The sequence below is a fragment of the Telopea speciosissima genome, chromosome 2, assembly GCF_018873765.1.
Source record: "Telopea speciosissima isolate NSW1024214 ecotype Mountain lineage chromosome 2, Tspe_v1, whole genome shotgun sequence".
In the NCBI taxonomy this organism is placed as follows: domain Eukaryota; kingdom Viridiplantae; phylum Streptophyta; class Magnoliopsida; order Proteales; family Proteaceae; genus Telopea; species Telopea speciosissima.
In genome coordinates, this window is record NC_057917.1 from 51958728 (window position 1) to 51973684 (window position 14957).

Here is a 14957-nt window from a genome sequence, read left to right on the forward strand (position 1 = left end):
ACCGATTTTTCCTGCAGCCCTCTCTTACTTGCTCAGGCAAACGTTGCCGCCCAAGCCATGTCATCACCAGCCATATCACCACCAACATGAACACTACAACGATTCCAAGGATTTGGGTGTGAAGCGGCCGTATTGAATCAGCTAGAATCAGGATCGGTCATGGAGGATTCCAATCCGAATCAGCTAGTTCACTGATTGATTTCTGATTCTTATAACCATGGGCGACAATGCAAGCCAAGACAGAGCAGGCAGAAAATGATGGACAGAGGGACTCCCATGAAGACGAGGAATTGAGCATAACCTGATTCATTCACTCCCTCAACATTGGAATGCATAAGCAACAAAATGCATCAAATGAAAGATGATTCTAGCTAGGGTGATTCCGAAAGCTCTTCTCCTACTTCATCATATTGATTTCAGATATCGCTAAAAATAAACGAGAGTCCAATGCTTGTGAGAGAGAAACTAGGAGAGATTAGGTACTTCAAAGCTTCAACAGTAGAACAGTAGAAACACTTGGTCGGAAAGATGGTTTGCAGCATTTAAACAAATTTTGTAGAAATCATGTGAATCAATCGTTATCACATGGTTTGAGGTATCAGTATCGAACCAGCCGTATTGACCGATCTGAATCGGTATTAGCACAGGCCAATGCCTATATTTAACCGATCTTGTATGGGTGGAATGATATGGACCAAGAGTGAAACTGTTAAAAACCAATTTTTAAGAGAAACCAAAGCCAAAAATCCAGGCCAATCCACATCGATATAGTATCGATTTTCAGGGTGACCGTCCCCGGGTCTGAAACCGTGCACTTAAACCATAGCCTGATCTGATCAGACTATTCGATCCAGCTTCCTCGCCGCTTAATAATCTACTCAATCTGAGAGTTTAGAAAGCATTGCAGGACGGTGACACAGCTAGTCACGGCAACTGCCATAAATGATAGTTCTGTATAAACTCACCAGTTCTACAACTGCAGAAACAACCCATGAAAGCTAGATGTGCAGCGAACCCAAACTATTAACCTACGGTATCATTTCATGTTCCCTCAGTAGAATAGACTTTCAGGTCTGTCTCTCTCTTTCTTCCCCCCTCACCTCTCCCCCCGAAAAGTCTCATGCCTCGGTGCTAATGTCGAGATTAGTAGCAGTAGAATGCAAGGGAATTCACCTTGGTTCTCCCCTCTACCCCATTTAAAGCTAAAAACTGCAGGTTCTTTTCAACATCAAAGTCAAGTTGTCTAAACCGACGGTCATGGGCGGCTCGGAAAACCTCTATTGAACTCCTAACAACTTGCACGAGAAAACAATCCTAGATGTAGACAATAAGCAGTTGCCCCTTACCGGCTATTCACACAGGTGAAGCCATGATTCGATCCCAAGATGTGTACAACCAGAAAACCATTGCCCTTACAAGCTGAACTATCTGGTACCTTCAAAGTAAGGATTAGTGAAAGGATTCAACAGGGGAAAAAACACTGAGAAATCTTACTTTATTGCATTTCCCATGGAGAAGTGCAACAAAACATTTAAAAGAGATTTCAGTTATTTTCTATTGTGTCTATTGCAGGTGTGATTTAATCAAAAGAAGAATAGATATAAAAAAAATTTGCAGGCAACTTCCATAACAAAAGTCAATGGGATGCAGAGAATTAAAGAAGGAAAATGCTGAATTGATTCATAAACCAAATCTAAATGTTCTCGAGTACCAATGGTGGCAAAATTTCAGTAAATAGAAGAGTATCTTCCACTACCAAACAGGAAAAAAAAATCATTCTCAACACATAACACTCCCTCCTTTCACAAATTAACAACAAAAAATTTACAGATCAAGAAGGTGATTAGATATGTACAAATTAGATGGATATATCCATAAAATAAGAATAAAAAATGGTATACCACAAGGGCAAAATCATTCTCTTTTCCTACCCAAAGTTCGATGCAACTGCCAACACCACACGATCAGGACTGTCATGATGGCTATCCCCACAGATACCCAGAAGATTATCAACCCCACAGGCATTGAATTGGGAAATAAGCCTGCAGCGATCAAGATCATATATGTCAAAAACAACTATGTTTATATATAAACTTCTAATTGACAATGCATCAGCAAAAGAAAAACGATCAACGAGTAAAATTGTATGCACTGCAATAATCAATGGAAAAAAGTTCACTCTAATGATGATATCAGTAGGAAAACTAACCATGGCCAAACTTGATACATATAAGGAGCTCTACTATGCATACGGCAAGGGAAAGCCAACAAAATGTTCCCACCTTCTTAACTGGTTTTCTGAAATCAATGCATAAAGAAAAAGTGGAAAGATATGTAGTTAGTATACATACAATTTGCCTATGAATTCAAAAATTAAGAAAAAGTGGAAGGATAGGTAGTTAGTATACATACAATTTGCCGATGCAAATACATACTAAAATCTGCCGCTTTATGTTCAAAGGATCAAAACCCCTTCAAAGCATGGGTAATAGGTCCAACTAGACGACTATCTAGACGACTAAATATGAGGTTTGTATTTTTCTTTTAGTAAAAAAAATCAGATTAATAATGAATGCAGCCCCCTACATATTTAAACAAATTTAAGTGTGTAATAGATAGTAATATCATTTGAACACGATGATTTTGGGCAATAGGTAATATAGCCGGTGGAAGCAATTCACAAGGGAACATGAGACGTGCAACAATTAGCAGAAATGCGGTGTTTGTTAAGGAGTGTCCATGCATGTGTATGTGTATATATATATATATAGAGAGAGAGAGAGAGAGAAAGAGAGAGAACCTATCCTGTAAGTATGAATTGTACTCTCGAATGGTTGGTATCGCAATCAGCCACCATAACACCAACCTATAAACAATCAAAGGGTTTCGAGGAGGAATCCAAAGACAGAACTTGAGAAAGAAGGTGTTGAGCTCCACTGTCAAGAAGACAATGCAAAGGCTCAGAACTTGGATGAACCGCAATGGACCAAGCAAAGGATGCCATTCATCTTTGTCCCACTGTGCTGGTGTGAACTGTCCCAACGTTCGTTTAACCTAAAAAGAAGTAGCGGGGAATGAGGTGCAGGGACACAGAAAGACAAAGAAAACAGCACCAATATCTAAAGACGCTCCATTCTATATCTATGACCAAAAAAACAAGCAGCACAGCATTATCACACAATATATTTATATACATACAACCCAACTTACAAATAGTTAAAACTAATTACAAAAATTGAAGCAGGCTTTGTAATGTAAACAGAACATAACAAATCCCATATACTTTAATCATGTTGTAGAATCGAGATAATATAGACTATAATGCGGACATTGACAATAAGATGGATCTTAATTTCTATTATGATGGAGATGCCTGGGAAATCAATAATTGATAATCATATTTTAAAACATCATATATGAAGTCTGGAGTGTAAAAGGTTTCTTACAGTCTAGCAGGCCATCTAATCTTGTCCTGAGCAGTCAGAACAGATGAGAATCTATCTACACAGCTAATTAATCAACCATCTAGGTTATGATCATCAAAGAGATTTTTTCCCCCATTTTGTTGCAAAAATATATCAAACCAACACAGTGGCATATGGAAATATGCTAGGAAATGCATCTGGCTAGGCTGGAGGGAACCTGCAATATGGCAGTCTAGTTGGCACCAGGAGAAAAGTCCACATGTAGCCCATATCCCTTCCACTGGCACGTCGGATAAAAAGCCCACTTTTTGGTTGTGTTTGACCTACAAAAGTGTAATATTTGTATGTTCAAAAATACAAGGGACAAAGTCAAACACAAGGAAGGCCAATTTGAATGTGTCTGATCTCCATTATGGATTTGTTGATTCAATATGGATCCAACAATTCTACGAGTGTGCAAGAATGTGGTCAACGCGATATCTTTAATCAAATGAAAATTTCTAAAGTAACAGGCAGTCCAAAAACAATTATTGGTCCAATTAACCGCTTTTTCCTTTTTATTGTTTCTTTTCTTTCTGGGCCAAACCATCTGCACTTTGCAGTTCTAGGCATCCACTAGAATGAAAACTTACTGGTCTAACAACCCTTTTCTTTGCAAAAATATCTTGAACCACCTATCACCATACAGACACATATACAAAATTTTTCCTTCCAAAGGAACAAAGAACTCTTCAATATGACACAAAAGTTTTACAGTTTCACATATACAGAAGCTCACACGTATTATCAAGAGAGAGGGAAAAAAAAGAAAAGAAAAGCACTTTCACATGTAAATGTTAAGCATATCCTTTTTCATGCTGCTACTGCCAACCTGAATTCATGATATAGTCATGCAGTTGTAAGGACTCTGCTATTTTATAGGGATCACCAATACTTCCAATCCAACTTACAAATTTATTGTTGCGAGTTGATATCATCATAATCATATTATATTATAACAAGAATATGTATAAGAAATGAAAACATTGAAGTAACTATTTCACATTTGCCAAACTTTCTTCATTAAGAGCATGATTCAAAATAAATCTGCCAATAGACCGATTAAAAAAACGAGAAGCCAAACTCTACCCCTGATCAATGGAGTCAGCTAGGGAAGGGAGAATAGGGACACCTTGCATGTGGGTTCCTATTCTATTGACTAGTCCCTTTTGAAAGCTTGCTTGAGCTTTGGTCCTCATTTCTGAATCTCTTATGTTCTTTTTGCAATAAAGTCATTTCATTACTTATATAAAAAATATCATTTATAATTATTATCAATAATTTCATATACTTTGATTACTCCATGTTCTTTAAGGTATTTGATACTCTCGACTTAAACATTTCCTGCTAACCATATTGTTTGCAGAATAATATGATCTTAATGCGTAACTATTATAAAATAATATTGACCTATAGCTGTTAACCATGATATGGGGGAAAAGTGTAGCTCTAAATTACTCTGCTGCAGCTATGTCTTAATGTTTATACTCAGTTTTCTTGCATTAAAAAAGTTGTTCTATAACTGTATTCCCTACATCATCATAAGTAGAATCACCATGTAAAACTACTAAAATCAATAACCCAAACCATGACAGAAGTGATAAACTATTCCTGATACTTGGCTGTTGGACCGTTCCACATATATTATTTAAAACTTAAAGGGGAAATATAAGCAAACAAAGATTGGCATGCTCAACTAAACATTTCTAAATAATAAACCACATAATCTTGAAAAGGTATTGCCTGGCAGAGACCAGAACCTGCTAATTAAATGTGCAATATGCAACATGCAATCAGAGTTGGCAAATGTCATTACTGAAACTGCTACAATCCATACAATTGTACAGAAGTATATTCTTTTAGATTAGATAAAGGTGATATTTGTAATGTAATCCATGAATTGTTCATTTCATTTATATTACAACATAAATAAGACATAATAATACACAGTGAAAAAACAATTACAATATAATGTGCTTCTCTAAATTTCCATCCTATAACATTTTTCACATTCAACTAGCAAGTGTCGAGGTATGGATAGAGCATCAATAAAGTCACATCTAAAAAACGGCAGAAATGGCAATGTGTCTAAAGCTGTATGCATCATTCGTAACACATCCAATTGGTTAACAAAAAATTGATGAGATATTCTTCCAAGTTCCAACCATTCAGAAGTTGCAGTGTACCACAAAACCAGTGTGGCTAATGCACTATCTGTGTTCTGGTTATGAATCTCAGGAACATATCCAAACAGAAATTTCACTTTTCCATCAATATACAATACCAGAAGGGTTAAACTGTGAAAAATGGTGGAACGTTTACTTAAAGGACAATGTTTCTAAAAAAAACAATGAGTGTGTGCCTGTACACATAAAAAATACCTTGCCAATTATATCTGGTTGTCGACTTATACCGACCCACTCATATGTTTTTCCATCAAAGTAACGTACAGTATGCATTCCAGCCCATATACCTACATGGTGAGCAATGGATAATCACAACAGAAACTAACAAAAATAGAATGACCCTTCTACTGGCCAGAATGTGTGTTACATACTAAGCAACAGAATTGGCATTTGAAGCTACTACTATACAATGAAGATTAAAGCACTGATCCTTTTGTCCGAGTTTATAAAATAGTGGTACAAATTAGGAAAGTGGTTTGCCGTTCCAATTCCTATTCTCTCACAGAGAAATCTAATATACTTTTGAGTTTTACCAAACCACCAAAGAAATTTTCCATCAAAATAAATATGAAGTCCAAAATCAGATAGAAGCAACACCAAAATGTGTTCCTTTATTGGTCATGAAAATGTTTTCCATACATTAAAATATTATATTGAACCAAGAGGCTTATTAAAGGTTGATCATAGGACTCAACAAGTATTATTGGATGAAAAGGAAAGTATATGACCCTTGGATTTTCTCATTTCATAGGCATCCATATCTTTGACATTTTCCATGAATTATTTATTACAATAGATGCCTAGATCTGCCATTGAAAGTGCAGATGATTTGGCAAAGTAGAGAGTTGGCTGACTGATTCCAATGAAATATTTGCTGTGATCATTATTCATTAGCTTTTGGCTTGTTGATGGAATTGTATCATTGTGAAGGTTAATCGTTAGCATTTATCTTGTTAATAGAATTGTGTTATTGTGAAGGTAAACCCCCATACCATGACCAAGCTTTGTAACTTTTAAAAGCTTACTGATACCCATCAAGGCACATACACAGACACACAATGAAGATTCAAAAAAATATTAAGAAAAATACCGCACTGTGCCTAGGAAAAATTGAAATAGTAGAAAACAAGAGACCATCTATTTCATCTAGTCTAGCTGTCCCCTATATCACAACATGTTCTTCAACTTGGTGTGGTCCATCCTACTCAATATTATCCCAAGTTGGCAGATGTAAGTATTGACCTTATTGACCATGCTTGGACTTGACATTATTGCTCATGACATTACGTATAGAAAATAGGCAGCTGATCTCTGTCGAAAGAGGAAGAATCTAAAAAAAGAAATTACAAAATGCAGTCTCAATTTTTAGTAGTTCAACAATCTAGATCATTTATTTGTCCATGATTTGAGTCATACCTAAGAATACGGTCTGATTTGGTCCAATGACATACTCTAAAACATCCTAGACAGATAAACAAGAAAATAATCCGGATGGCCCATGATATAATTTAATGAAGCATGAAACAGGGCAAAAGATTCAGTGCTCTCACCAAACCAATTGCAGATTAAAATATCCAGTATAATACTGTCCCACCAGCACTCATTGAAGTTTGGTAACATGTGTCGAAATGTGAGCTGCAATTTTTAAAAACCAGAAACAAAAATTAGCAAGAATGCCAATAACCTACTCCCCCTTTATTCTTCTGCATCCGAAAGACAACCAGAAAAAAAATCTTATGAATCACCAATACAATGTATTCAGTTAAAGAAACACACCTCCATTATTTCAAACCCAATTGACAACACCCACAGAAGGGGCTGATTGCGTATCATTATGGCCTTACCCCACCATCCAAGAATATGAGCTACGACAAATTCATCAAACAAGGTGTCCTACAAGAACTAAATATTAACTCAGTTCCCTTCTCAATCAAATGTGCTTAAAGGTGATGCATGACATAAAACAAAGGACAGAAGGAGGAAATTAAAATAAATGGATTGTGAATGAAGACATCATACATAAACATTCTTAAACCTGTTTTCAGGATTGTCCGGGATGTAAATTCGGCAATCCGATCCATATGATCTTTCAGGAAGCTCTGTAAATTGAGTGGACACAATGCATACAAGATAAAACTCTGCAGTCAGTGAGTTATCTCCCAAAATGTGTCTCAGAATGAAAGAAGCAGCATTTTCCATAGCTTAAGTGCATTACCAATGCCAAGATCAGGATGTAGAAATTTCATGAACTGCCGAGCATCGTCACGATTCTATTAAAGAATGGGAAAGAAAAAGGACAAGCAGATTAGTAAAAGCGTGAGAACTCAAATGTTGCAGGACAAAGTTAAGCAGTTTCACAATCCAGCTCATTTTCTAGTCCATGAATTGAGTCATTATTACGAATATGATTTGGCAGATTGCGCTGCCAGAATGAACACACAGGGTCGAGTCTTGAAAGCAGAAACTTTGCGCAAAGATTCTAATGGTTAGAACTGTTTCCAGTTCACCCTCCTGGGACCTGTGAAAGCGGGACTTGCAAATGCTTGTGTCCATGCATGGATGCACATAGCTTACACACATATGTCTTGACTGAGTGACGAGAGATGTGGCGGGACTTAAAGGCTCAAAAAGGAAAAGGAGAAGGCCTACAAGAACATGGTGAGATGCGGTGGAATGTAATGAGAAAGACATAGAGCTTAAATTTATGGTACAAAAGGGTTGTATCCAACCTCAAGCAATTGGAAGAAAACTATTCTTATGCGCAAGTGTGTAAGTGTGTGAGAGTGTATGTCAAGCCAATAATCTGACTCACCCATTTGGTTACAAGACCAAGCCCACAATCAAAATGAAACAGATGCATCCAATTTTTGAATTTGAAAAGGCCCTTGAATGGCTAAAAGCTGTCCTCCAAGCCAGCTATATGCCAAAAACCAAACTGTTAACAGTCTTGTAAAAGAAGTTCTGACAAATACTCAAACTATCTCAAACTTCTTGTTCCCCTCCTACTTTGTTTCCTCTTCAGTGGGAGGTGAGGATGAAAGGACTGGGACTAAAGGTCCCAAATCTGCCACCTTACAAAGAAAACCTGTATGATTCCTACCCTCTATCTCAATAAAATAATATTAAAGAAAAAAATTAAGAGCAGACAACATATGTGACTTATAAAGCATAACGGCTCTGGACCAAGTAATTTTTCCATGACTAAGAGTGGCAAGGAGAACACAACCTCGTGGCTATAAGAGGAGCCAATTAATTAAGCTACACCGACATTACAATGAAGCTGTTAATCCAATATCAATTGACTGACATTCAAATAGATGATGTAAACAACGAGGCTACATAGTCCACCAACACAAACATGCTTGGTATAAATTACAGCTATTTAGATAGATAGGATGAACTAAAACCAACCTGAAACAGCAAAAAGGTAAGTGCAACAAGGTAAACAACGGCCATTCCATGAACTAAGCGCCAAATTGCAGGATGTGGCCTAATGAGCACTCTGCAGCAAACAAAATGAAAACAGTTATATTAAAGCATCCAGTTATTTATTAGTGCATCCAATGCCTATATGGAAGTAAGAAACAGTACTAAGGAATAATTCTAATTCATAAAAGAAAAATTAGTACAAGAAAGAGAATATTGGGCATAGTAAAGTGCAGGATATTATGGTTTTTCCCCCGCTCACAGAATACATTATTTCCTTTCCTTTCCCTTTTAATAAGCAAACAATAAAACAACATTAAAAAGCCAACCTGAAGAAGGATACAAAGCAGGGTACAAGAGAAAGAGCCCAAAAGAAAGAAAGAAAACAAGGGCAGTTAGAATGTTCATGCCAGTTATTGCACTTTGTACTCAGAATTTCAATCATAGGGCCCAAAATGAGATATTTTGGAATTTTTATCTTGGTCAGCATTTGTTCAAATGTGATTTTGAATATTTCAGTGAAAAAAGAATCGCCAATTCAGACCATGATGAACAATTGAAAAGTAGGACTAAAGCATAGCAAGAAATATAATAGATCTTTATAAATATGCTCAGCTATAACACAGGTCATATGGTAAAAAGAGATTTTCAAACAATTGGACTCTGCAACTCACGTTGAAGGTGCTTGAAGCAGGCAATAAGCAAGAAAGACCACAATCATAGCGCATACACCCCTGTCCAGAAAAAGGAAGTCTTGTGAACCACCATGTGGTTTTTGCATATTTCACAAAATATTGACAAGACAACTCACATAAATGGCTTCTACATCAGTAATATTAGAGCACTTCTGAAATAAAAAATTACCTTTTCACAGATGTAACAAGATCATCAGACGAACTGTTATCTGCATCAAGAGCTCCACTTGCCCAACTGCAAGCATAAGAAGTCAGAATAACCATCATTAATTAAACCAGTTATTTGACAGAAACTATAATGCTACAAATTTATATTTTCTTTGCTTATTGACGAGTCTCGCACAACAAACAGAGAACGAAAGGCTTGAGACACGCAAATATGCAGAAAGATACCGAAGACAAAAGAAACAGAAATAATGGACTTTCATGCAACAAAACTATCAAATCTTGCCTCTCAATGATGAAGTATGGTGATAACAGGTGGGTCCTAGTTTAATTAAAATTTAGTAAAATGCCAATCTGAGCCCCATTCAATTTTAAATGGATCGAGTCTATCTACAGTCACCCTTAAAATGTGGGGTAGAGGATTGGGGGAGCTGGCAGGGTTCTCTAGGAAAAATGGTTTTTTTTTTTTTTTTTTTTTTTTTTGAAAAATGAGTTGGACAAGCTCACATCTGAACATAAATGTGAAATGCTAAATTAATCATTTCCAATTAAGATTTTTTTTGTGGGGGGCAAAGGTTCTTTTTCTCTTTTTATACCAAAGAGACTCAATAAGAAAAGGGAAAGTGAACCAGCCTCGCTATACTATATCCGGCAAAAATTTGTACGAGAAACAAGAAAATAGTTAACAAAAATACAAGTAGAATTGTAGAATGAGATTAAACCATAATATTCACCACTTCGTAGAAGGGTAAAATCAAGAAAAGGGTCTGTACAGAAACAAAAATTGCAGCAAGGAAAATAAGAACAAGAATTTCTAAGCTCTCAAAGTATGCAATAATGAGATTTAGTCATAAACACTAAATGCTGCACTGGAAAGCAGCCAGAAATTCTTCTTCAATCAAAGAAGAAAAAGTCTCATAACAGAAAGGTAGAATTTTAAACCCTTCACATCATCAAGAAATGAGCCAGTAAATTTGGCCAGAGATTTTTACATGAGAACAATTTCTAGACCCTTGGCACTCACATAAGAAGACATGCGCCAATAAGTAGCAAGGAAATTGTACGAGGCCTGTATGCCCATGCGGTCCATGGGTCAAGTTCATTAGCATCGTCTAACGAGTTCATCACACACTTTTCTTGCACAGAACGATCCCTCCTTGTTTTCCTATGACTATTAGGTTCCATCAGCCAATCAATCAAGATGTACAATTTGCTCCCTGAAAGTCACAGAAACATTACATTACAAGCAGATAATAGCCCGTTACAAGTCATAAAGTCTCACAAATAATGTTACTTTAGCAGCTAAACTAGATTGAAACATTAATATGCAAGTAGTGGAGAAGTTATGCAGCATTTCAAAGACAGCAAGTTCATGTAAATGCTAGGATGGGATACTACAAAATTGTCACATTCTCCAATGGATCCCAACAACAAGAACTATTTCTTTTCAAGAAAATAATCAGTCACTGTACCTTTTGCATACAGAAGAGTCGAGAACGGTTTTGAATATCATCATGTCATAACCACAGTTCAAAATTTAATATATCTCAAATTTTTTGAAAAAGTTTCACCATTTTCAAGAATTGAGCTACTAGAAGAAATTGGGAGCATACAAAACTTCAAAACTGTCGTCAGATTTTGGAAGAACTGAAAATATTAATAATTACAATGGGAAGCTTGTACTGACTAAGCCTTTAAATATATCCCATTTTCTGCGATAACTTTTTATTTATTCTAGAGAAGCAACTCAATGTCAGTCTTATGTAGTAGATAGTGTTCCTAACTTTTTCTCTTTTCATCTATTTTACTTTTATCTAAAGTACATAAAAATATATTATTTTGACCTGAATAACCATAAAAAGGTGAGAACATCATAAAGACAGATCAATTAGGGCTAAAGTGTAAGGTAATCATACAATTTGACATAGGCAGCTATTTATAATCGATGTTGCTAGATTTGTGAAAATAATATGTTGTAATGCAAGGTGGTGAGTAAGGCAATAAGTAAATAACTTTGGGAAAAGTAAATCACATTTGGAAAGGGACTTTGGTACATGGATCTACATCCATATTCTCAAATTGACACATTCTCTAAGAACCATATATTCTTCTTGCGGATCAACGATGATTACAACATCAAGCAACCCCGTCATATATTGGATTCCACCCAAATATGCTTGCAAGTGAGATATTTGTCTTTTCTTAGGGTGTTCATTTATGGGCATATCACCGCCTAATGAGTCATCATGGATTGATATCCCTAAATCCTTGTGTGTCAAGCAGTTTTAGAAAAAGTACTTGAAAATGCATCCTAAAGGTCAATGTCCAAACAAGGTCGAAACAAATAGTTGTTTGCCAACTGCATCCTTGTATAATCATGAGATGTTCGCCATGTGGTAGATTCAAGCGAAAGCAACCAGGAGGAATTGCAGATACCTATCCGTATCACTGTATGAACATTTGTACATAGGCATACAAGGATGCAAAACTGTCACTCCCATAGCTTGCTTTGACTCACTGTATCAGATATTCATTATTTTAGATTCTGGTTCACCCACTGTAGTAAATCTCAAAATGTCAAAGGGTTTTTACCAAGCACCAAAAATTTTAGACATGGATTACTTTCATCAGGAGTCCTTTGTTTATCAAACACACACTTTTCCAATGTTTTATCAACATTAGAGTCACCAAATTTAGTAAAGATGTGTAATTTAGAACATTGGCTGAAGCAATTGTGAAATTCTCCTCACTTTTCATTTAGTGTAAATTGTATCTTAAAAAGTTATATTTATGAAAGACATATATAATGATGCTTTACATATAAGCCGATTATCCTATGATCGCAAAACTAAGTAAAAGCGGAACATCTCTCATAGTATGAATAGCCAAATTCAAATTACAGACATCATCAATGGAATTCTCACTCATATAAAATTCAAGTAACTAGTTGAGTTCTGGCCATTTAGGGATAGTCATCCAAATTGAATCCAACAATCCAGAAATCTCACTATAAATACAGTATTACTATGGCTCCAAAAATTACCACCTAAACAGTGGCAGGGTATAAGGAATTACAAACGAAATTCATAGATTTGCAATAATAATGAAATAAGATAGTTGCAAGCTTATTGGGTTTCTATTTATCATTCAGGCAGGCATCCTCATTAACTTGGGAGGTCACAGACTCACAAAGCCCAATATCTTTACCAACGGTAAATGACAGGTTACTATGAAGGTTTCTCTTCTGGTAAACATAATGAGGACATACGAATATATAAGCAATCGTAAGACAGGCTTAATAAACCCACTTAGCCAACTTAAGAACTCCAGGAGTCATTAACCACGAAACAGATACATCAGAAATTTATACAAGTAATGTAGACTGATAGGTTCAGTCAGATGTAATTAAGCATTAATTCTCTATCAAATCATCAAATGCAAAAGCAAAACAAAAGTGAATTTGAACAAAAACCCTATCAAAAACCAATAATGAATAAAGAATCAGAGTCTCAGCTAATCCTTAAGTACGATAGAATCAAAATGTACTGGACAAACACTAAAGTGAATCCATTGCATGTGACAAACAAAATTTTAAAAAAAAATCCAAAATTTGCACAGAACCGTATATAAGTACATACACACACCTTCCAAAATCGTTGCTCCACAAGAGAACTGCAAGAATAAAAGAACGGGAAAATAAATAAAATATGAAAAAGACGAGCGAGAATAACACGGAAAGCAAATTAATTTTTTACAGTAGATACGATCAGATTTTTGAACAAAAACAAAGAAGACGACGACGAAGAAGAAGAAGAAGAAATTCAGACAAGCAAGAAGGAAGCGAGAGTAGATTAAGATAGTAACCAAATGGAATGATTAAAAGGTTAGAAAATCAGAATAAATACAAATATAAACAGAAGAAAAAAGAGGAACAGGAAGAGGAAGGAAAACGAAAAAGTACTGTTTTTTTCTCAGGGGGTTATACTTACGTAGAAGAGGGAGACAAGGTAGCCCTATTCGTACGATGAGAAGACCTGAAGATCGTGGCCGTTGAAGTGGTAGAATTTGCACAGTACGAAATTAATGATAAGAGGGACTTATCGAAATCTGCAAGTCTTAGTAAAAGATCTCTCTCGCTCTCTCTCTGTCCGTCTCTATAAATACATCTCTCTCTCACCAAATAAATTTCTCTGTGGTGAGAGCGCGAGAGAGTCTGTGGACTCTGCTCTGCAACAGCAGCGGCGAAAAGGCAGAGAGAAAAAAAGTGAAATCTGAAAAGTGTTTTAGAGAGAGAGAGAGAGAGAGTCTCTGTGTCTGTTACGGTCAAAGTAAGGTTTGAAGATGTTTAATGTTTTGATACGCATTTAACGCAAGAAAGAAAGTGTACTTCTCTTACATGCCAAAACTACCCCTCATAAACTTATGTAATTCCTGATTTTTATTTGGTATAAAAAATGGTTTTTTTGTGTTTTTCTTTTATAAGTAAATTATATTATAAAAAAAAGAAAAATTATATATACCAAAAAAAAAAAAAAAAGGCAACCACCTAGAATCTCCGGAAATGGGATGGGAAACCCCTAATAAAAGGAAGTCAACTGGTTGAAGAATAGTCTCCACATCACCCGTAGGTAAGGAGGCAATGTAATTTGCTGGTGATTCACCTCCCTCCACACATGCTTATATTTTATCGAAGAAAGAGACACTCAAATGGTGGATTTTTTTCTTCAATCAGTGTAATGCCCAATGATCTTTAATCTGTCCATTTAGCATGTCCACAGCCAATTTAGAATCTAATGGGGGAGGGGAATCCATAGTAGCATCATGAATCAGTCCATCATAAGTTGTCTTTTATTGGGATAAAGAACCATCACAATGCAAAGCAAACATAGACTGAGAAGCTCAAAACCATGAACATGCTTTCGGAACAGTAGAAATCCAATACACATTAATTCTCCAACTATCAACACTAAACTAATTTCAAGGGGTGTAAATACTAGTAAGAGAAATGGAGGTACACTTGG

General features: G+C 35.9%; 1 protein-coding gene across 3 annotated transcripts; it reads right to left on the minus strand.

Moving 5' to 3' along the window:
* Positions 1–1659: 1659 nt before the first annotated feature.
* LOC122652971 (CDP-diacylglycerol--serine O-phosphatidyltransferase 1-like) lies at positions 1660–14177 on the minus strand. Of its 3 annotated transcripts, XM_043846859.1 has the most exons (14): positions 13926–14177; positions 13581–13608; positions 10961–11153; positions 9941–10006; positions 9751–9810; positions 9062–9152; positions 7866–7920; positions 7670–7749; positions 7427–7543; positions 7201–7285; positions 5846–5937; positions 2801–3054; positions 2210–2298; positions 1660–2042 (listed from the first exon to the last, which is right to left on the minus strand). In XM_043846859.1, the coding sequence occupies exons 3-14, from the start codon at positions 11119–11121 to the stop codon at positions 1915–1917; spliced, it is 1278 nt and encodes a 425-aa protein (XP_043702794.1). In that variant the 5' UTR covers positions 11122–11153; positions 13581–13608; positions 13926–14177; the 3' UTR covers positions 1660–1914. The 3 variants fall into 3 exon arrangements, with proteins under 3 accessions (XP_043702794.1, XP_043702796.1, XP_043702795.1); XM_043846861.1 differs by lacking the exon at positions 13581–13608; XM_043846860.1 differs by lacking the exon at positions 13581–13608 and having other exon boundaries at positions 10961–11149; positions 13922–14177.
* Between the last annotated feature and the right edge of the window lie 780 nt (positions 14178–14957).

What these genes read in the sequence shown, in the direction of transcription:
- LOC122652971 (XM_043846861.1), bottom strand. Translation starts at nt 11,121, where the DNA reads ATGGAACCTAATAGTCATAGGAAAACAAGGAGGGATCGTTCTGTGCAA. An exon ending in CTTGTTACATCTGTGAAAAG is followed by an intron (nt 9,811 to 9,940) that starts GTAATTTTTTAT and finishes TTTTCTGGACAG; the next exon opens with GGGTGTATGCGCTATGATTG. An exon ending in ACAGGTTTAAGAATGTTTAT is followed by an intron (nt 7,544 to 7,669) that starts GTATGATGTCTT and finishes TAGTTCTTGTAG; the next exon opens with GACACCTTGTTTGATGAATT.